The 23,709-nt window shown below is 41.6% G+C and overlaps 1 protein-coding gene across 1 annotated transcript; it reads right to left on the bottom strand.

Moving 5' to 3' along the window:
• Nucleotides 1-1,238: 1,238 nt before the first annotated feature.
• On the bottom strand, nt 1,239-20,575 carry LOC308395988 (protein NLRC3-like). Its single transcript, XM_080881048.1, has 11 exons — nt 20,437-20,575; nt 19,344-19,459; nt 19,158-19,259; nt 18,681-18,797; nt 15,527-15,605; nt 14,218-14,443; nt 12,281-14,087; nt 7,251-7,424; nt 4,207-4,380; nt 2,271-2,317; nt 1,239-2,122 (listed from the first exon to the last, which is right to left on the bottom strand). The coding sequence occupies exons 2-11, from the start codon at nt 19,430-19,432 to the stop codon at nt 1,581-1,583; spliced, it is 3,357 nt and encodes a 1,118-aa protein (XP_080737174.1). The 5' UTR covers nt 19,433-19,459; nt 20,437-20,575; the 3' UTR covers nt 1,239-1,580.
• Nucleotides 20,576-23,709: the final 3,134 nt, after the last annotated feature.

The raw sequence follows: 23,709 nt of genomic DNA, 5'->3' as shown, positions 1-23,709 counted from the left end.
TGATGACGGTTTCCTTCCCCTTTTTAGTGAGACGGGAGAGGAGCGGAAGGAAGGCTGCGATCAGCTGAGACGGAAGCTGTCCAGATGGTGGACTGTCAAAACTAATAAAAACTCAGAATAAACGTGGCATCTGGCAATAACGAACTGTGTGTGTGTGCGTGTGTGAAGTGCATCTCAAAATCGAATTCCTAAATCAAGAACTAAAGCTTAACGAATAACCTGTCTTACAGTTACCTGTTATCTCTGTCTTACAGTACTGCAGGTACTCCCAGCATGCATGCGCTCACACACACACCTAATCTTGAAAGTAGAGATAGTGTCTGTCTCCTGAATCCAAACTGGAAGCTGGTTCCACAGAAGAGGGGCCTGAAAACTGAAGGCTCTGCCTCCCATTCTACTTTTAAATACTCTAGGAACAACAAGTAGGCCTGCAGAGCGAGAGCGAAGTGCTCTAATAGGGTGATATGGTACTACAAGGTCATTAAGATAAGATGGGGCCTGATTATTTAAGACCTGGTATGTGAGGAGCAGGATTTTGAATTCAATTCTGGATTTAACAGGATTTAACCTGGTCGTTGTGTCCTTGGGCAAGACACTTCACCCTACTGCCTACTGGTGTTGGCCAGAGGGGCCGATGGCGCGATATGGCAGCCTCGCTTCTGTCAGTCTGCCCCAGGGCAGCTGTGGCTACAACCGTAGCTTGCCATTATTATTATTATTATTAGTCCCTGTCAGGACTCTTGCTGCAGCATTTATGGATTAACTGAAGACTAACTATTTCTAAGTCACTGTGGAAACTCTGATCAAAGTTAAAGTCCTGATGAAACTCTGATTAACTACATGGGCTCACATGAAAAACTACAGGCTGACATTAACGTACAGTTAGAGCTTAATGCATTCCACTCAGTTTTCCCGAAGTGCACATCTTACAGTGCACTTTTTTACAGCCTGGAACAAACATTTCAACAATTTGACTTTAAATCTGACATTTCAAACACATTTGATTGTTTTGAAATATTGTAATATTATAAGATGATGAAACAAAAAAGGTTCATTTCCTAAAAATCACTTTGTACTTTACTACATTATCTACATGTTAATGTTTGTTTGCTCCCAATTGTTCATTTTTTCCTCTTTCACACTGAAAAACACAGAGACTGAAAACATCTGGAACATCTGCACTTGACTCAAATCAAATCTATATTGTACAGTCACAAGTCAACAGCTTTGATTTAGTATTACTATATAATAAATACCATAAACGACTGTACAAATCACTCATTATATATATTATTATTTAAAAGTGATCTTCATGAGTTTCAGAGAAACATACTGATATTCACTGTGAAACTTTGAGTAGAAAAAGACAGAAAACAACAGGTGGATCCTGGAATAATGGGAGCTTCCATCTCTAAAGGACTGAAGAGCAAGAAGTTTACAAGGAATCATTTAGAAGAGTTTCAAACATCAACTGATTGAATCCATGAATCTGAAAACGTGTTTGTGAGTGAAAGAGACAGACATGTAGAGACTGAACTATCTGTTCAACAGTCAAGAGTGTTTCTCTAACACGACGACACTTATGCCTCAACTACACACACTTTCAAAGAACAACCAGGATAGACTCTAAACCCAGGATAAAGCGTTTCAGTGAATGTGGTGTTGAAGGTGTGGAGGTGGATCAGAGTGTCAGAGGAGACTTTGTAGAAGGACAGAGTGCCAGCAGGACAGTCCACATACACTGCTACTCTGTTAGAGACACAGGAGGCGGCGGCAATGATGGATGTTCCTTTGTTATTGTGCCTGACGGAATCAGGACCATCATCAGAGCAGTAGAGACACCAGGACTGATCATTCCACCCAAACACAACATCTTTACTGTTTCCTTTCCTTCTGATTCCTGTGTAACTCACTGATATGAGAACCCCTCCTCTCCACTCGACCTCCCAGTAACAGCGACCAGTCAGACCATTTCTACACAGCAGCTGCGGAAGTTGATCAAATCTGCCTGGATGATCAGGATATGACTGAATCTCGTCCACATGTGTCAGAGTTCTGTTGTTGTCAGACAGTTGGAGCTTTGTGTGCACTGTGTTTGTGTCGACTGTGAGTTGACAGGAATCTGATGGAGAGAACAAACACAATCCAGCTGCAGTTATTGATCCATCATCTGTTCATTGATTGACACTTTGATGATGACTCCTGACATGATGAAGATGGTTGAATGTGTGCTGCTTTGTTTTCATGAATCCCATTAAAAACACACTTACACTTCCTCAGACTTGGTTCTAACCATTGGACTCCAGCAGGCTCCACCCTGAAAGGAGGAGGGGGGTCAGACCAGCATAGTCTTAGCATGCACACATGGACATTACATGGCTCTCATTCACACACTGTTACACACTGATAAAGGAACAGTCCAACATTTTCACAAATACACTTCAATCCACACATGGATCAAACTGCTGATGATTTGGACCAGGGGTGCTCAATACGTCGATCGCAAAGGTAGTATTGGTAGATCGCATGGCATTAAAAAAAATAGATGCCAGCCTATCATCCATCCTATCACTTGATTGATACAGGGAAGCCAGTCAGATGACATCAGATTTTTTCTGACGCTTAGGTCGCTGCGCATGCGCAAACAGCGGCGCGAAGTGTAGTAAAACTGACAAGCTAGTCAGCGAGTTAACTCCAATTTTTAGCTCTCGGTTTTTTCTCTTAAACCTAAGAAAGGGTTAAAAATGAGTGAGGGAGCTGGACCAAGTAAGAAGACAAAAACGTATCACTTTCATACGGAATGGGAGGAGGACTTTTTTTTTCCACGATGTCATTTTCGAAGTGCGTTTGCCTCATCTGCCAGGCTACCATCGCAATGCCAAAGAAGGGAAATGTGGAGCGGCATTTTCGAACTGTTCACGGAAAATGACAGGTAATGACAAAAACAATTTACATTGTTAATTGTGTTGTGAAATATTGGATATTGCGGTTATGCATGTATATACATTGTAGATATAAAGAATCCTCAATATATTTATAAATAAGTATATGTTTTGGATTTTTGTAGTGGGTAGATCATTTTGACTTGGTCATTTTAAAAATAGCTCACATGCGGAAAAAGTGTGAGCACCCCTGATTTGGACTGATCCTGGATCTCTCAGTTCTTTGAATAGTTGTTGGATTTGTTGTCACAGCAACAAATCTATTAAGTGTTGCGTGGTCATCATTATCTTTTATGTCCTCTTACAGATTACCTACAGAAAGATGCTGCTTCAGTCAGCAAGGAATAGTCTACATTATTTTTGACCACCGCATAATTGACAAATGTGGGATTTTGGATAATTTCATGCTGCCAACATTGTAAGAAAAGTTTAGGGGAAGCCCCCTTGTCGTTCCAACATGACTGTGCAGTAGTGCACAAAGGAAAGGTCCAGTAGCCTGGGCTATGATAGTCACCTTTCACCCCACTTTCAGCCACACTCCCGCTGGAGAGTGACAGGGCTCACCACATCTACTCTCCTAGATCCTCCAAAGCCAGTACGATGATCCTTCGACTCCTCAAGTACACAGATCGACAGGCCGACAGTATATTCTCAGCAGCATATTAAACATATCAGGTCCCCATAAGGAGAATCATGTGCTAACGGCTGTCTAAATGACTCGGGTAAAGTTTGTAGCATGCGTGCTTGTTGTTTTTGTCTGCTTCCACTTGTCTTTGCACTAGGATGATGTCGGCGTAAATGTGCAGTCATATTCGTTGTGTTCCCACTAGTGCTTTCAGCGTTAATCCCGTTAAAATTACATTAACGCCATAACGCAGCAAATCTCCGTTAATGAGTTACCGTGGCACTCTAATAATTTATACTAATAGGTAGTTCTGACTATTTTATGTTCCATTTTTACATTTTTATGGCCGGTGATGTGTAGAATGCAACAAGTTTGCAACTTTGCACCTTGTAATCGTTCTAAATTATGGAAAGGAATAGTAATGGAGATGGAAGATAAGATCTGGGAAGGATACCCAGAAAGTTAAACTCATGGGTTGTACTTCATCGACGAGGGGTTGTTACAGTCTCCTAACTCAATAAAAGTTTTTGGTGTCTCAATTTATAAGTATCTTTCACTTTTCTTGATAAACTGGACTAATGTTTCTTTTGTGAGCACAGGAACAATTGAAAGAAATGTTTCCAGCTCTTCTCTCCATACCTGAGAGTGTCTAGTCTCCAGGATGGATCCATCAATCCTGCCGACAGCAGTTTTAGTCCTGAGACACCGGGTTGATTGTAGCTCAGGTCCAGCTCTTTCAGATGAGAGGGATTGGAACTCAGAGCTGAAGCCAGAGAAGTACAGCCTTCCTCTGTGATCAGACAGCCTGACAGACTGCAAACACACCACACAACAATTCATCCATAAACACTTGACTTATATTTTCTTCCTTTTTTCAGTTTAATTCTGCTTTATTTATAGTAGGACAATTTTCTTTTGTTTTCTTTTGTAATAATCCACATCTATTTTCGGAAATTCTGGGAATTAGATGCAGGGTGTGCAAAATTGTAAATTTTGGTATCGATCTGATATAAAGTAAACAAAGGGCTTGTGTTCCCTGAACCGATACCAATAACAATACATATACCTTTAACTTGATTTATAAGTGCACCTTATACATCAATCAGGCACAATATTAGGACCACCTGCCTAACATTGGGTTGTTTCCCCTGGCATACTGCTTGATGTCATCCACGTAGAAGAGGTGGTTAATAATTGCGTCATTCCATGCCTGGCATCTGTAGCCAGTAATTGATAATCTGATTGAGGGGGTTCAGACCTATGCAGAACAGGACTGAGCTGCTGTTCTCATATTGTTCCCCTGCCAGTAACAGCACACCTGATGGTTCACTGGAGAACAGCTGGTTTATTCTATCCCTTCTATCCCTCTTGTATACCTCTTTAGGCAGTTAGCCAAAGCTGTGAATCTTTGCTCGGAGAGCCCATAGAAAAAGACTTTCAGACTGCCTCAAAGAGATTCTGGCAACCTGTCAGGTGACTCAAGATGGGAAAGCTTATTTAAACTGAGGATATTGTCAAGTGTCATGGTCCTGGGTTATTCTATGCAGTGTTTTTGAGTTTTATTGTATTTTCTGTCATTTTGTATTATATTTAAGTCATGTTGTTATTCTATGGGTTTATTCTATTGTCCCTAGGTTATTCTGCTTAGTTTGGTTTATTAGATTTCCCCTTGTGTCTTTGCCCTCAGTGTCTCCCCCTGGGTGTCTGTGTTTATACAGTGGTGTGAGTCCTTGTGCCTTTTTTCTCTCCTTGTGTTTTATTCCATCTTGTTTCTCCAGCCCGTCATGTCTGCCTCTCTCCTTCGTTCCCTCTCGTCTGTCTCTCCTCCACTCGTATCTCGTTACCTGTTTTATTGTGAAGGTCTTGTGTTTCCATGTACGTTCTGTCTCGCTATGATTATCCATGTCAGCTGTGTTCCCCGTGTGCTCCCACATCCCCTTTTATCTTTCTGTGTATTTATGTCAGCGTCTCTCTCAATTCCGTGTCGCAGTCTCCCTCATACCAATCTGTCTGTTCTGCCTGCTAAGCCTGCCAAGTTTATTTTGTATATTCAAGTTTAGTTTTTTCTCGTGTCCAGCAATAAAGCTGCCTTTTTGAGTTTAAGTTTCATCTCCGCGATTCAGTCTAAATTTTGAGTCCTTTCCTGCCTGCCTGCACAGCAGAATATTGGAAAGAATACTTCGAGGACCTCCTTAATCCCACTGACATGTCTTTCATAGAGGAAGCAGAGTCTGGGGATAAGGGGGACGACTCCTCCATCACGAGGCGTTAGGTCACTGAGGCAGTTAAACAAATCTTTGATGGCCAAGCCCCTGTACTGGATGAGATTTGCCCTCTACAATTTGCTTCTACAATGTTGCATGCAGATCAGGGGTAGTACCTTTGGATTGGCAGCCTGGGGTACTGAACAAGTGGGACCGGAGGGTGTGCTCCAATTATAGAGGGATCACACTCCTCAGTCTCACTGGAAAAATCTATGCCAAGGGGCTGGAAAGGAGAGTCCGTCTGGTAGTCGATTTCGAATACTGGAGTAACAATGTGATTTTCTTCCTAGTTACGGAACACTGGATCAGCTTTTTACCCTTTTAAGGATACTTGATGATGGATGGGAAAAGCATGGCTGTTTATCTATCTGTCTATCTATCATGATGATGATCAAGCAGGCAGGTGTGAACAAAAGATTAAAGTTCATAAAGATAAGTAGCAAACTAAATCGACAAAGCATAAACTAGCATACATACTGTAAATGTGGCACCAGGGGACATGGATGAAACGGGAAGGAGAACAGAAGAATACAATCACCTAGGATGACATCTGGTATGCAGAACCTCAGGGCATGAAGTTCGTGCTCCAAGCTATGTATGACATGCTACCCTGTCCAGCAAGCCTGCTTATCTGTGACAAGAGAAAGCATCCAACATGCCTCCTCCAAACATGGTGAGGGTACACTGCATATCTACAACAGCTACCCAAAAGCCCTTAGGGACAGTAAACAGGTCTGCAGTCAAAGAAAAATCTCCTTTTAATGGCTTACTGATGCCAGATATTCCTCTCTAAGACCTACAACTCTCTTGGCATCAGAGGAGCTGCAAAGAGGAAGGCCATCAAATCTGTCACCGAGGCTGCAAAAAGAGCCTTTAGGTGGATTTGCATTAATAGGTCCAAATCGTGGGCCAGTGCAGCTGGGACATAAGTCAAGGTCTGATCAGGCCTGACTGAGTCACCTAATCAAGGCTGTCTTAATGTTGCAAGGCCCAAAACACCCGATGACCTCAAGAAAAATCAATGACAATACATCTCAGCATATCTATGGATGTCTGTACAATATACTTTTTTTAGTATTCTAACTAAATGCAAAATGTAGCTTTTCTCTTAATTTTTCTGTAGTCCTAAATCTAACTCCTAACGCTACAGTTCATAACAATGAAAGGAAATTGGTATGCTATGAACACAAAATAGCCATAGATCTCTAAATGATCATTGCATAAATTTGATTTATTCAAACAAATCTAAAACAAAATTCGCATATCAAACATTTTTAGATAGCAAGTCAGAATCTGATAATACATGTAAAAGGTTAATAAAAGGTAGTTTTAAATTTCTATAAGGGTTAGCTGTCTATGCAAAAATAATTATTCAGAAATTCAGATTTTTTTTAAATGAAAGTGGAAAAGTTTACTTACCGGAGAGTTTCCAGTGTACAACACAAACTCTTCAGTCCAGTAGAGAGAATCTTCACTCCTGAGTCCTGCAGGTTGTTGTTACTCAGATCCAGCTCTCTCAGATTAGAGGACTGAGAGCTGAGAACTGAGGACAGAGCTTTACAACTTCTCTCTGAGAGGTTACAGCCACTCAGTCTGAAACACAATGACATTTGTGATAAAAAAAAAAAACAAAGCACTGTATGGTTTACCTATGACCTATTGTCTATGTGTTCAACTTGGCTATATGCAATGTATCAAGATTTCTGGCTCAAAACACTTTGGATTTCAAGGAGAAGGTGAGATATGCTACTACAGGGAGTGCAGAATTATTAGGCAAATGAGTATTTTGTCCACATCATCCTCTTCATGCATGTTGTCTTACTCCAAGCTGTACAGGCTCCAAAGCCTACTACCAATTAAGCATATTAGGTGATGTGCATCTCTGTAATGAGAAGGGGTGTGGTCTAATGACATCAACACCCTATATCAGGTGTGCATAATTATTAGGCAACGTCCTTTCCTTTGGCAAAATGGGTCAAAAGGACCCGACAGGCTCAGAAAAGTCAAAAATAGTGAGATATCTTGCAGAGGAATGCAGCAGTCTCAAAATTGCAAAGCTTCTGAAGCGTGATCGTCGAACAATCAAGCGTTTCATTTAAAATAGTCAACAGGGTCGCAAGAAGCGTGTGGAAAAACCAAGGCGCAAAATAACTGCCCATGAACTGAGAAAAGTCAAGCGTGCAGCTGCCAAGATGCCACTTGCCACCAGTTTGGCCATATATCAGAGCTGCAACATCACTGGAGTGCCCAAAAGCACAAGGTGTGCAATCCGGTTGTTCAGTCTGATGTCACTAGCCGTGTCTGGGTCTAAACTCCGCTGCAGGTCCATATATCAAACGATCACTGTGGCATTACTGAGAGTTGAAAAACTGTCTAAAGTCTTTCATCTTTAATAAAATGATCAGCGTTCTGCTCTACCAGGTGTAACAATTGAGTTTAACATCCAGGCATCCATGAAAACGGAATTTATGACATTTAACGGAGTTAGAAGTTAGCAGGGAGTTAGCTCGCTAGCTTCTATCTAAATACAATATAGCATGTCCTGACTGCGGGGTTTTGGAAACAAATTAAAACGTACAGCTCTGTTATCACTTCCAGCATAAATGAAGACAGAAAACTAAACAGCAGTGACGTTTGTAGGGTTACTGAAGTTGGGCTAAGATAAGATAAGATAAGATAGAACTTTATTAATCCCTCGGGTGGGTTCCTCTGGGAAATTCGATTTCCAAAAAAGCACAGCACCGACAGAAGTTACAGAGTTATACACACACACATATATATAAATACAGAGACAATATAAATAAAATATACGAAGGGGATAAATAGAATAAATAGGAATAAAAATAAAAATACAAGTGAATTGCACATTTCAAGTATTGAGTCTATTGCACCGTTGACTATTTACAAAAGTATTGCACAAAAGGTATTGCACAGTGAGGTGAAGAGGCACTACAGCTTAGTTGTTCCCTCCTTTGTCCTCCTGTTTCCCCTCCCTCTCCCCTCCAGAGAGGAGTTAAACAGTCTGATGGCGTGTGGGACAAAGGAGTTTTTAAGTCTGTTAGTTCTTGTCTTTGGGAGAAGCAACCTGTCACTGAACAGACTCTTCTGGTTGTTAATGGCCGTGTGCAGAGGATGTCTGGCATTGTCCATAATGTCCATCAGTTTCTTTAATGTCCTTTTCTCTGCCACTGTCACCAGAGTGTCCAGCTTCATGCCGACCACAGAGCTAGCCCTCCTGATCAGTTTCTCCAGCCTGGATGAGTCCTTCTTTGCTGTGCTGCTCCCCCAGCACACCACAGCATAGAAAAGTACTCCAGCAACCACCGACTGGTAAAACATCCTCAGGAGCTTCCTGCAGATGTTAAAAGACCTCAGCCTCCTGAGGAAGTACAGTCGGCTTTGGGCTTTTTTATACAGGTGCTCTGTGTTGCATGACCAGTCCAGTTTATTGTCCACCCACAGCCCGAGGTACTTGTACTTGTTGACCACCTCCACCTCCTCCCCCTCTATCTGAACCGGCAGTGGACCTGCTCTAGACCTCCCGAAGTCCACAACCAGTTCCTTAGTCTTTGAGGTGTTGAGTTGCAGGTGGTTTGTGTGACTCCATGCGACAAAGTTCCTCACCAGACTTCTGTACTCCTCTTACTGATCATCCAAGATACACCCCATGATGGCTGTGTCGTCTGCAAACTTCTGAATGTGGCATAATTCAGAGTTGTAGCAGAAGTCAGAGGTGTACAGGGTGAAGAGAAGAGGGGACAGCACAGTTCCCTGTGGTGCTCCTGTGCTGCTGACCACTGTGTCAGACGTGATGTCCTTCAGCCTGATGTACTGTGGTCTGTCGGTGAGGTAGTCGGAGATCCAAGCCACCAGGCAGGGGTCCACCTCCATCCTGTTCAGTTTTTCTTGAAGCATACAGGGCCGGATGGTATTAAAGGCACTGGGAAAGTCAAGAAACAGGATCCTGACCGTGCCTTTTCCCCCATCCAGGTGTGAGTGGGCTCTGTGTAGGAGGTACAGGATGGCATCCTCCACTCCGACACCCGCCTTGTATGCAAACTGTAGTGGGTCCTGGGCATGTTGTACCTGTGGTCGGAGGAGGTTGAGGAAGAGCCGCTCTAGAGTCTTCATAAGATGTGACGTCAGTGCCACCGGTCGGAAGTCATTCAGCTCATTGGGCCGGTTCTTTTTGGGGACCGGGACGATGCAGGATGTCTTCCATAGTATAGTCTTCCATAATATAAACAAGCTAACTTTTTTTCCACTCGATAAAAGTTAACGTGAGTGTTCTCGGTGGTCAGGAACAAATGTAATCGCATGGCAGGATGCTGTAAAAGGACCAAACTTCAGCCAGGAGAACAACTGAGATAATCCATCCACAATACGAGGTTAGTCATTCATATACTGCTGCATGGGCTGGGCTGTAGTTACATCCTAAGGTTTTAAAAACTGAGCTTAAATAAATGATTAGTGGTAATAAAAGCCGAGGGAGGTCAACAGGGATCACTGACTGTTTTAGGAGCTTTTTGAGATCAAATAGAAGAAAATACATAACATTAAACATGTTAACAACACAAAAGCCATATTAAACGCAGACTACTTTAGACCCGGAAGTAGGATTCGTCGCGTCATCACTGAACAACCGGATACTCAGAGACATGGCCAAGGTAAGAAAGGCTGAAAGACGACCACCACTGAACAAGACACACAAGCTGAAACGTCAAGACTGGGCCAAGAAATATCTCAAGACTGGTTTTTCTAAGGTTTTATGGACTGATGAAATGAGAGTGAGTCTTGATGGGCCAGATGGATGGGCCCGTGGCTGGACTGGTAAAGGGCAGAGAGCTCCAGTCCCACTCAGACGCCAGCAAGGTGGAGGTGGAGTACTGGTTTGGGCTGGTATCATCAAAGATGAGCTTGTGGGGCCTTTTCGGGTTGAGGATGGAGTCAAGCTCAACTCCCAGTCCTACTGCCAGTTTCTGGAAGACACCTTCTTCAAGCAGTGGTACAGGAAGAAGTCTGCATCCTTCAAGAAAAACATGATTTTCATGCAGGACAATGCTCCATCACACGCGTCCAAGTACTCCACAGCGTGGCTGGCAAGAAAGGGTATAAAAGAAGAAAAACTAATGACATGGCCACCTTGTTCACCTGATCTGAACCCCATTGAGAACCTGTGGTCCATCATCAAATGTGAGATTTACAAGGAGGGAAAACAGTACACCTCTCTGAACAGTGTCTGGGAGGCTGTGGTTGCTGCTGCACGCAATGTTGATGGTGAACAGATCAAAACACTGACAGAATCCATGGATGGCAGGCTTTTGAGTGTCCTTGCAAAGAAAGGTGGCTATATTGGTCGCTGATTTGTTTTTCTTTTGTTTTTGAATGTCAGAAATGTATATTTGTGAATGTGGAGATGTTATATTGGTTTCACTGGTAAAAATAAATAATTGAAATGGGTATATATTTGTTTTTTGTTAAGTTGCCTAATAATTCTGCACAGTAATAGTCACCTGCACACACAGATATCCCCCTAAAATAGCTAAAACTAAAAACAAACTAAAAACTACTTCCAAAAACATTCAGCTTTGATATTAATGAGTTTTTTGGGTTCCTTGAGAACATGGTTGTTGTTCAATAATAAAATTCCTCAAAAATACAACTTGCCTAATAATTCTGCACTCCCTGTATTGAAGATAAAACAATGGTCTCATATCATGTTGCATCACCATTTACCTGCCCTTACCTTCAGTTACCTCCAGTAACTTAAGTAGTGAAGGTAGTTTGAAAGAGATTACAGGATGACTCCACCTTAACAACAGGACCACTCTGAACAGTAGCCTGCTGAGTGTGTCTGCTCTTGTAGCCATCTTCAGGTCACATATTACGCATACCATGTGTGACTGCAACCATTCCCCAACTTTCTCTGAATTGTACTAATTACTTATTGATAAATGATCATGAAAATTTCTATATTAATGGTCACGACATTGACCTCATAACCCATTGTTGGTCCACTGTGATCATTTTGTTCATTATGGAAAAGTACTGTTTATAAAATTGTAGAAACATGTCAACTGAAACTAAGGAAGTCACTTGACTGACAAAACATCCCTTCCATGGAGAATTTTACATTCAAATGAACAGAATCAGCTTTACAAGATTATAAGTTTAATTCAATTGTTCTTTTTTCCATTGTGCATACATGCTTTCCATGTGAGTGTGAATGGTTGTTTGTCTCTCTGTGCTAGCCCTGAGTTAGATTGGTGAAAACCAAAGAGTGTACCCTGCCTCTCGCCCTAAGCTAGATAGGGTAGGCCTAGAACATCCCCCCCTCCCCTCCCCATGACCCCAGTAAGGATAAGCAGAAGAAAATGGATGGATGGATGGTTTTCTATTAAGTAGAATCAACATTTCAAAACTAAAGCTATGATCACATATTTACTTACAGAGCTTGGTTGGAGGCTTGGACCACTGGCAGAAGCCTCAGAAGAGCCTCCTCTGATGCAGAGTATTTCTTCAGGTCAAACACATCCAGATCTTCTCCTGATGACAGTAAGATGAAGACCAGAGCTGACCACTGAGCAGGAGACAGTTTATTTGTGGAGAGGCGTTCTGCTTTCAGGGACTGTTGGATTTCCTCCACTAGAGAACAATCATTCAGTTCATTCAGACAGTGGAACAGATTGATGCTTTTTTCTGCAGGCAGATTCTCACTGAGCTTCTCCTTGATGTACTGGACTGTTTTCTTATTGGTCTGTGAGCTACTTCCTGTCAGAGTCAGCAGACCTCGAAGGAGACTCTGATTGATCTGCACTGACAGACCCAGGAGGAAGCGGAGGAACAAGTCCAGGTGTCCATTTGGACTCTGTAAGGCCTTGTCCACAGCACTCTGGTAGAAGTGTTTCTCTGCAGATTCACTTCTTTCAGATTTCTGGAAGGTTGTTTTTTGTTCTTCCAGCAGATTGAGTCCAGAGTTGATGAAGGTCAGGTGGACATGAAGAGCAGCCAGAAACTCCTGAACACTCAGATGGATGAAGCAGAACACCTTGTCCTGGTACAGTCCTCTCTCCTCTTTAAAGATCTGTGTGAACACTCCTGAGTACACTGAGGCTGCTCTGATATCGATGCCACACTCTGTCAGGTCTGATTCATAGAAGATCAGGTTTCCTTTCTGCAGCTGATCAAAAGCCAGTTTTCCCAGAGACTCCATCATCTTCCTGCTCTCTGGACTCCAGTGTGGATCTGTCTCAGCTCCTCCATCATACTTGACCTTCTTCACTTTGGCCTGAACCACCAGGAAGTGGATGTACATCTCAGTCAGGGTCTTGGGCAGCTGTCCTCCCTCTCTGGTTTTCAGCACATCCTCCAGAACTGTAGCAGTGATCCAGCAGAAGACTGGGATGTGGCACATGATGTGGAGGCTTCGTGATGTCTTGATGTGGGAGAGGATTATTTTGGCCTGCTTCTTATCCCTAAATCTCTTTTTGAAGTACTCCTCCTTCTGTGGGTCAGTGAACCCTCTGACCTCTGTCACCATGTCAACACAGTCGGGAGGGATCTGATTGGCTGCTGCAGGTCGTGTGGTTATCCAGAGGTGAGCAGAGGGAAGCAGTTTCCCCCTGATGAGGTTTATCAGCAGCACATCCACTGAGGTGGACTTTCTAGGGTCAGTTAGGATTGTAGTTTTGTGGAAGTTCAGAGGAAGTCGACACTCATCCAGACCATCAAAGATGAACACAACCTGGAAGTCTTCAAAGCTGCAGATTCCTGCTTCTTTGGTTTCAGTAAAGAAGTGATGAACAAGTCCCACCAAGCTGAACTTTTCCTCTTTCAGCACATTCAGCTCTCTGAAAGTGAATGGAAATATGAACTGGATGTCCTGGTTGGCTTTGTCTTCAGCCCAGTCCAGGCTGTATTTCTGTGTTAAGACTGTTTTCCCAATGCCAGCCACTCCCTTTGTCAGCACTGTTCTGATTGGTTCATCTCTTCCAGGTGAGGCTTTAAAGATGTCTTCTTGTCTGATTGTACACTCTAGATTGTCTGGTTTCCTGGATGCTGTTTCAATCTGTCTGACCTCATGTTCATCATTGACCTCTGCAGTCCCTCCCTCTGTGATGTAGAGCTCTGTGTAGATCTGATTCAGAAGGGTTGGGTTTCCTGCTTTAGCGATCCCCTCAAACACACACTGGAACTTCTTCTTTAGAATAGACTTAAGTTCATGTTGACTCCACTCAACGTCCCTAATTAAAGTTCCTAAAAGAGTCAATAGACAAAAGATCACTATGGATTATTATATGCACATATTTTGAATATATATGTCCATTCATTGAAACAATAGTAAAGGTTCATCCAGCAGCTTAAATCTTTGAAGAAATCCTCTTACTGCTCTGTAATTCGTCAGCCAGCTCATCCTGCTTTATTCTCCTCAGGAAATGCAGTGTGATCTTCACAAATGATTCTCTGATGCTATTTGGCTCTTCATCCTCACCCACTAATGCACAATTATTGTCCGTCTGACTCGCTAAGCATTCTGGGTAATCTGGACACAGACCCTTCTGGATCTTCTTCAGTTCTTTCTTCACAAAAGTGATCATTTTGTCCTCCAAGAGCTGCAATGGAATACTTTATGAATGAGGGCGGAGTGGGAGGGTGAGGTTGCTGTACCATAGACACTGAGAAAAAACAGAACAAAATGCAAGCAACAAGAGGGAGGAAACAGAGACATGCAATATTGTATGTGTCCATGAGAGTAACAGAAGAGAACTTTAGAGTATATCATCAGAAGTCTCACCCCTGACCCTAACTACAAGTAAAAAGGAAAGTTGGAAGCCTAGTCTTAAAAGTCAGGCATCTTGCTATTAAAAACTGGTATCTGATTTTAGAGGAGACGATCTTGACAGCTATTCCTCCCATTCTACGGTTAGAAACTTGAGGAACCACAAGTAAACCTGCAGTTTGACAGCGAAGTAACTGGTTGACATAATAAGGCAGTATGACCTCTGCAACAAAAGATATGATTTTCAGCTAATGTCAAGGGTATATGACATCTCACCTCTGCAGCATTTTAATAACTCCCCAGTGCAAACACTGTGTTGAACATTTTTACATCACTAAAATTTTCCGCAGTAAAGGCTTAATTCATAGAAATCAATTCAGTGATGTGCAATACCAAGAGTCCAAACCCTGACCTGTCTTTAACAACAAAAAAAAAAAGAAGAATGAGACGTATTTTCAATCAGACCTGCACTGTTCAAAATGCCATAGATGCCATATTTCATGACAAGACCAAGTTTTTTCTATAATGTTTTCCAATTATCTATCTAGGCAGATAGTTTACCGGACACTACCATTAGAGCCAGCAGTTGAAGGATGACATGTAACTGTTCAGGTCAAATTAGTCAGTGGTCAACAACACCACAGTTTTATGTTGTTTAGGTTTTCCCAGCTTCCAGTGTTTATGCTTTCATTTAAACAGTGTTGAGTTGTGCTTCTAATACACTGAGCCTTGCCTCCGGTAATTAGAAAAAGTATGTTATATGGACAATTATTGCTAAGAGGGAAGAGGAATAACTACACATCTCAAAAATTATGTCATGCAATTTAAAGGAGGCAGAGGTCTGTCAAGGACAATTGGATCTACCTTCTGAACTAAAACCCTTGCATGTAAAAGTAGTTGTTGTACATGTACAGACCATAAATATGGAGTCCAGGTGTGTTTGATGCTGCTGGGAAGACTGACCACTGGGAACCTCTGAGCTCTCCCGGTCCACTCTGTGGAGGAATCATGAAGATCAAGAATAATACAAAAGATAACCAAGTAAATAAGATGCTGGTGCTTCCCATCCCTAATAATAATAATAATAATAATAATAATAATAATAATAATAATAATACTTTTGTCTGATACCTTGTTAGTATCTTGCTCTTGACTACTCTTATTGTCTTTTGCTTGTATTTCTTCTTTTTCTCTTATTTATTGCTGCTCTTTTTGGTAAACTACAAGCACAGTCTATCTCAAAATTAATGTTTGCATATTATTATTAAATTTACTCAGGTATTTTCTTGTGATGTAGCTGAAGCTGCTGGACCTGCAGGAGTGTTGATGTGATCAGATCTAGTGTATGACTGGCTCAGGTCGACTGCACAAAGCTGAGTGTCAAACTTTGTCTTCTTCCTGTAGCTCTGAATTGAGTCCTTCTACACTATTACATGTGACACAGTGACAGGAAGTTCATGGAAAACGTGGAACCTCCTCTGCATGAATCCTGCACTCCTCCTGATCTGTCCGATTGATCCAGAGAACAGCTGTCTGAAGATTATACACATCACTCTGGTAGGCATGCTGCCAACAGCCAGCTGGATCATTGCTTCATGTTTTAAAGGAGGTTTCTTTATTAGTCAGTTCATTATTCGAACAAGAACCTCATCAGATCATGCCTCTGTTATACTGAAGGTGAAATTACATTAAAACTGAAAAATGATGGAGACAAGCTTCAGAGAAATCAAAGTCCAAACGTCTTTCTTCTGGCTTCAGATGGAAAGTTCAGTGTTCACAGTTCATGCTCTTCATTTTATCAATGCAAGAATCCAAAAAACCTCCATGAAGACAAACTTCTCAGCCAGAAATCAAAGCAGCGCTCACATGGAGTCACACTCATTAAACTATTCGCCCCCCTCCATCCAGCAACACCTAAAACACCCGAGTGGAAGTTCCTCCCTACACTGTTGTTTGTGGAAACAGTCCAACCTACACTGCTTCACATATAAACATAGAAATGTGTGTGAAACAGAGCTGAGCTGACATTCAACATGATGGAGGATTTATTCACAAACACTGAGTCATAACAACATTTAGACACACATTACCTCTGCCGGAGGACACACGTCTGATTTAAATGTAATAATAAAATATTTTGATTGGTCACTCTTGAAGGACACACAGCTGGTTCACGGGAATCAAATAATAATAATAATAATAATAATAATAATAATAATGGATTGCATTTATATAGCGCTTTTCGGGACCCCTCAAAGCGCTTTACAATACCACTATTCATTCACTCTCACATCCACACACTGGTGGAGGCAGCTACAGGTGTAGCCACAGCTGCCCTGGGGCAGACTGACAGAAGCGAGGCTGCCATGTCGCGCCATCGGCCCCTCTGGCCAACACCAGTAGGCGGTAGGTGAAGTGTCTTGCCCAAGGACACAACGGCCGAGACTGTCCGAGCCGGGGCTCGAACCGGCAACCTTCCGATTACAAGACAAACACCCAACTCTTGAGCCACGATCGCCCCAAATTTCTGATTGATCCTGATAGGAAAATAAAATAAAACAAAATAAAAAAATACTTGAAGTTCATTATCTTGATTTTAAAATGCAAATCCATCCATTCTCTTCAGCTTATCATTGCCAGGGTTGTGGGGGGACTGTAACCTATCCCAGCAGGAGAAACACTGGACAGGTCGCCAGTCGTTCGCAGAGTTTAAAATGCAAATGGTTTAATAAAATCTATAAATATCTTTTTAAAATCACAAACAAACAAACCAAATTAAATTAGAATAACATTTCCCCATCAAAAATTATTCAGCTAACAATAAATTAGTTTATAAAATCTAGCCTAACCCTGATTAAATATTGAGTATTACTCTATGTTAGATAAGTTATTTGATTCTACAGTATATTAAATATTTTGTGTTCCTATTCTGCACATGTTACCGGTTAGCTGTAATATTAATATTAAATATTCCTTGGATGAACAGATGTCCAAAGTAGGGATACCTGAACAGGCAATGAAGTACAATACTGAAATTCAGAAAATGTAACAATGTTATCAACATCTTTTTCAGCACTGTTGGTATAGGGCCAGACAAGAAAACAAAAGACAATCTTATACTGAAATAACTTTTCCAATACTGCAATATGAGACATGATCAATATAAAGCTGGCTGATATGCCTAAGTCTGTCCATGTTTTGACAGACAACATAGGAGAACATCAGAATGGAGCTTCTCCGAACCAGTCATGGTTGGAACAGAGTTTAAGCCATGTCAGTTTACGCTGACTCACTCAGCATAGGAGGAACAGCCCGCAGCCACACATCTGCTAACCTCCGGGCTGCTCCACCCACATACAGCACTATGTTATGAGTAACATACTGAGCAACAGCGTCACCGAATGTGACACCAAAATGCACAAGCCTAAGGCTCAAATAACGAGATAACATAAACAGTAGTATAAAATAAAGTTGTTTGTTTGAAACTTTTTTTTTTAAATTTGTTCATATTCATCTGCAACACCTCAAGCTTTTTAATAGTCAGCATTAAAATGGACAGGAAACAGCGCATAAATAAAGGCCAATTTATACCATGGAGCCCTAATACTGTCTGTGAAGCTGGATTTAAGAAATAAGCCTTTAAAGTCAAAGTATAGCATGTTTAGCACTATCTTGCGCCGGTACAGAACATGATGTCACCTGTTTTTTGGTTCCTGCTAATAGACTCATCTTACTTTATATTTGCTGACAGTTAGGTGTGGGGGTGAGTGGTGGTGTACCCAGTACCCGCTGTCATCAAGACAAGAAGTTCCTTACCATGCATTGAGTGTTGCACCTTAAATCCAGCACCCTGAGAGTGTACACTAAACATAAGGAAGGTGGCCGAGGACTAGTGAGTGTCAGAACTATTGGAGGAAAACATGAGCACGAGCATGACTTCCTGTTTGCTGAGGTGGATTTTCAGTAAACCAAAAGGTTGTTTTTAAGACAGTTTAAATGGGATTGAGGGAATGACGTGTTTGCACTTCAGTTTATATCCAACAACATCAAGCAGTTAAATCAAAGCTCACCTCTCTGCAGCAGACAGAGGCTGGGATTTAAAATCAATGGGACGATCTGCAGAACGGTCACTCTTTAAGGACACACAGCTGGGTTCAGGTTCAGGTTCAGCAGCTCTCTCATAAATCCTGTTAGAAGAAAAATGTGTTTTTAATTTACAGCCACAGAAGCTGATGAAGACTAAGAATACCTTCATCATCCCAAAGAGAAACAGGTTTTCAGGATGAGCATGAGCAGAAGGGAACTCCAAACTAGTGTTGGCAGTGTGAGAACAGAGCGCCACCTAGAAGTAAACACAGTCATTTACAGTGTGCAGGACTATTGATGGTCCTACTGTGAGCAGCAGGAGTTTAAATGTACATGTTGGACATGTTTTACAGAATAAAGGAACTCCTCACTCAGTGACTTCCTTTGACCAGGAAACAACATCAAGAAGTTTATTTAAATCAAACTGACATCAGAGAAATCAAATGTTACTAACAGCTCACCTCTCTGCAGCAGACAACTGCTGGCTTTTAAAATCAATGGGACGGTCTGCAGACCGGTCACTCTGTAAGGACACAGAGCTGGATGGAGGTCCAGGCTGGTTCCTGTGAATAATGATGGAGCAGTGATGTGAGTGCTGAGCTGTGACATGGAGAAGAGTCATGGACAGTTAGAGATGGTCATCTCACCTCTGAGCTTTGGTCTGGCTCTCATGTTCCCCACACAGAGTGCTTTTAGAGGGAGGGACTCCCTCCTCTCTGTCCTCACACTGATCCATGCTGCTCAGCTCACACACACTTTCTACCTGCAGAGGAAACACAAATCATTCATGTGCACATGAGAGCTGCAGAGGTCGTGTCTGATGTGTTGGACTAACATCCACTCCATCTGAAACACAGCTTTTATCATTCAGCCCTGTGTATAGATGTGAATTTTTTTTATTCAGAAAGATGAAGTTTGTGTTTCAGTCATGTAGTGACTCTTGCTGCTTAACTGTACGAGGTTAGTTAAACACTGTGAAACAGATCATACAGATCCCGCCATGTTAGAAGAAATTATTAAAGACAGGGAGGCATCCTTTACAGCAATTGCTACAGTTATTGATTGTTCCATGTTTATTTCAGTATAGTAGTGTTCAATTCTTTACAGTTTTTAATGTCCTCTTAATCAAATCAGTCCATGCAATCTTTCTGAATGAATTCACAATGATGGTACTTTGATACCCACGCATTTTGCTAAAACACTTGAAAATACTTTTTTACTAATATTTTTTTTTAAAGAACTCGAGTAATTGGGCATATCATGAACAAATTCCATCATAAATATTAATCATTGGAATTAACGGGAGATGGTAACAAAAACACTGGAGCTGAGCTTAGCTGTGACGCCATCCCGTACACTGCCTTTACTGCTGAACTACCGCGTCGTGTCCTCGGAAGTCTGCACTCCCGAGCGAACTTGTAAGAACTAGAATTAGGGAAGTATGAACTTCTGTGTTGAGATTAGACTTGGTCCAACGTTCCGCACCAGCTGTAAACATAAAGAATGTCATGTATGACGCCTCTCTGCATTTTACACGGTGCTGAGCTACCAGCCAGGCTAAAGTCAGACCATTTGTCACAGGTCTCCTTACTGCAGTCAGCCGCCATCGCTATGCTAGAGATCATCAGTCTGAGTCAGTCTCACACATTAAATGGTCCAGCTGTGAATCCGTTACTATTGAGCGGCAGATTTGTGCTGGAACTAAGCTGCAAGGAAAACATTACAAACTGCTAACGTTACCTTCACATGGAAACGGCCACCAGCATCATTCACAAACACCAAGTCCAGGAAGGAGGAGCCATAGAAAGAAGGAAACACGCAGAGACGTTAGCGTCATCTCGGGAATACCCAGCTGGAGCCCCGCCCCTTCTAATGACGGTAGTCAGAGACTACACATGAAAAACCATCATCACTCTGAATTTACAGCTCATTTTCACAGGTTTGATTTTTTAAAACTGTAGTTATGATACAGGATATTTAATTTTAGTTTTTGAAAGTTCAAATGCTTAGAAAAAACTACAAAGTGACAATTTTTATTGTATATTATATTTAAATTAAATTATAATATTAAAAATAGACGCAATACAGTCGTTGCAGGACTGTAACTTTGTTTTTTTTTAAAGAGCAGACATTATATTTTTTAAGGATCTGAATGTTTTTTGTTTTTTAGTTACAGGAAAAGGACTGCAAGGCAGCCAGGAATAATACAAGGTGTGTCTTTTTAATGCCAAGTTCACAACTGTAAAATATTCCAACAAGCCACAAACCAGGCAGGAACACATGAGAGAAGGTTACCAGACAGTGACAGACATGACAGGTGACAAAGGGAACCCAAAGCTTTATTTACAAAAAGGATAATTAAGGAAATATTGAACAGCTGGTTGGGACTAATCAGGGATACCAAAATGCAAGGTACATACATAATTCCAGAAAAGTTGGGATGTTCTTTAAATTTGAACAAAATGAAAACTAAGACTTTCAAATCATAAGAGCCAATATTTTATTCAGCCGTCCTTTGGTCAACACTTGTTGTTTTGTTTTGTTTTTTAAAAAGTGCTATATAAATAAACAGGAACTTGGTGTAGCATTGGTGTTTCTGGAGTTTTGGTGTTGGAATTAAGTCCCATTTATTTTGCCTGGTTTCCAGGTTTCCGGCTGCTGAACAGTTTGCTGCCATGTTTGACATATTTTTCTTTTAATGATGCGCCAAATAGGTGAAGATCTGGACTGCAGACTGACCAGTTCAGCACCTGGACTCTCCTCCGATGAAGCCATGCTGTTGTAATAGATGCAGTATGTGGTTTTGTATTGTCCTGCTGAAATATGCAGGGGCTTCCCTGAAATAGACATTGCATTTGTTGTACATATATGTTGCTCTAAAGCACAAGTGTCAAACTCTGGCCCGCAGCCTAATTAGATTTGGCCCGCGAAGCCATACCAAATTACTATTAGAGCTGGCCTACTGGTATTATTGTGTGTGTGTGTGTGTGTGTGTGTGTGTGTGTGTGTGTGTGTGTGTGTGTGTGTGTGTGTGTGTGTGTGTGTGTGTGTGTGTGTGTGTGTGTGTGTATTAGTTTAGTATTAAGCTTTGCTTGTTCCATATTCAGTGTTTCAGCAAAACATGTTTGAGTCCATAAGGAAAGATTCATTCTTATATCTGGAGGAATAAATATATTTCAATAAATATTAATGTTAGCCCACGACTTTGTTCCAGTTTTGAATTTTGGCCCACTGTGTATTTGAGTTTGACAGCGCTGCTCTAAAGCCTTTATATGCCTTATCATAGTTCTTTTCAAAACATTTTTGATATATAGTTGTTTATTGATGAGCATTCAAATCTCTCAGTTAATACAGAGGAAAAAAAACATGATATAAGGCTAATCAAAAGGTATTGGCGAAAGCACATGCTTGTTATGCCAACCCTTTGAACAAAAGATCAATGCCTGTTCAGCAAACGGCTCATTTACATAAGGCTTGGAACAAAATAAGAAAAAAAAACACTTTCCATCTTAGATAAGTAAATGCATTTCATAAATTTTATAACAATAATCTAAGCCAAAAAACCACGAGTTTCAATATTGTCATTATTACTCTTCTTCATTTTTTATTTATATATTTTTTTAAATGAGGGAAATGAACTGCACCTTTTTAAATCACTGTCATAACTATTCCACAAAGCATGTATAATGATTTCTTATTTAAGACATCATTTGTTTTAGAGAGAATAGCAATAGTTCTTGACATTTTTGTTTTCAAATCAAATCACTTTTATTGTCACATCACATGTGCAGGGACACTGGTACAGTACATGTGAGTGAAATTCTTGTGTGCGAGCTTCACAAGCAACAGAGTTGTGCAAAATACAATAACATAAAACAAGCAAAATATAAGAATGGCTAAATCTGAGACTAATAAATATATGTACAATATATAATAGTATATGCATTACTGGATGTGTATACTAAATGTTTTTCTACGTGTGTGTGTGTGTGTATACACATATTTTACAAATTAAATAGAGTAAACAATAAAATAAAATATATAAAAATATACAGAGTTGGTTGAGACATGTGCAAAACAAGTGGCATTTATATACAGTATGGAGTGCATAATGTTGAAGTTCCAGTAGTGGAGCTGAGGTGTCTATGACGTGTTCAGCAGTCTGATGGCCTGGTGGAAGAAGCTGTCTCTCAGCCTGCTGGTACGGGACCGGATGCTGCAGAACCTCCTTCCTGATGGAAGCAGTCTGAACAGTTTATGGTTGGGGTGACAGGAGTCCTTGATGATCCTCCCCGCTTTCCTCAGGCAGCGCTTCCTGTAGATGTCTTGGAGGGAGGGAAGCTCACCTCCAATTATCCGTTCAGAGCACCGCACTACTCTCTGGAGAGCTTTGCGGTTGTAAGCGGTGCTGTTGCCGTACCAGGTGGTGATGCATCCAGTGAGGATGCTCTCAATGGCACAGTGATAGAAGGTCCTGAGGATGCGGGGGCTCATGCCGAATCTTTTCAGTCTCCTGAGAAAGAAGAGGCGCTGTTGCGCCTTCTTTATTGTTTTGTTTATGTGTACTGACCACGTAAGATCCTCAGCCAGATGTACTCCAAGGAACTGGAAGCTGCTCACTCTCTCCACAGCAGCGCCGTTGATGGTGATGGGGGTGTGTACTTCTCTGCACCTCCAGAAGTCCACTATCAACTCCTTTGTCTTTGCGACGTTGAGGGTGAGATGGTTGTCTTGACACCAGTGGGTCAGGGCGCTGACCTCCTCCCTGTAAGCCGTCTCATCACCGTTGGTGATAAGACCCACCACTGTAGTGTCGTCCGCAAACTTCACAATGATGTTGGAGTTGTTAGTGGCTGTGCAGTCGTAGGTGTAGAGTGAGTACAGGAGAGGGCTCAGTACACACCCCTGTGGAGCACCAGTGTTCAGTGTGATGGGGGATGAGGTGATGCTGCCCAGTCTGACCACTTGGCGACTGTCAGACAGGAAGCTAAGGATCCAGCTGCAGAGGGAGCT

Source organism: Rhamphochromis sp. 'chilingali', assembly GCF_963969265.1.
Source record: "Rhamphochromis sp. 'chilingali' genome assembly, chromosome: 1".
NCBI lineage: Eukaryota > Metazoa > Chordata > Actinopteri > Cichliformes > Cichlidae > Rhamphochromis > Rhamphochromis sp. 'chilingali'.
This window is presented reverse-complemented; position numbering and strand designations above follow the sequence as displayed.

Bases quoted from the DNA above. Each gene is read 5' to 3' on its own strand.
- LOC308395988 (XM_080881048.1), bottom strand. From the start codon at position 19,432: ATGGATCAGTGTGAGGACAGAGAGGAGGGAGTCCCTCCCTCTAAAAGC. The intron at 7,425-12,280 runs GTAAGTAAATAT...ATTGTGTTTCAG, and splicing joins CAAGCCTCCAACCAAGCTCT to ACTGAGTGGCTGTAACCTCT. The intron at 4,381-7,250 runs GTAAGTAAACTT...GTGTGTTTGCAG, and splicing joins TGTACACTGGAAACTCTCCG to TCTGTCAGGCTGTCTGATCA.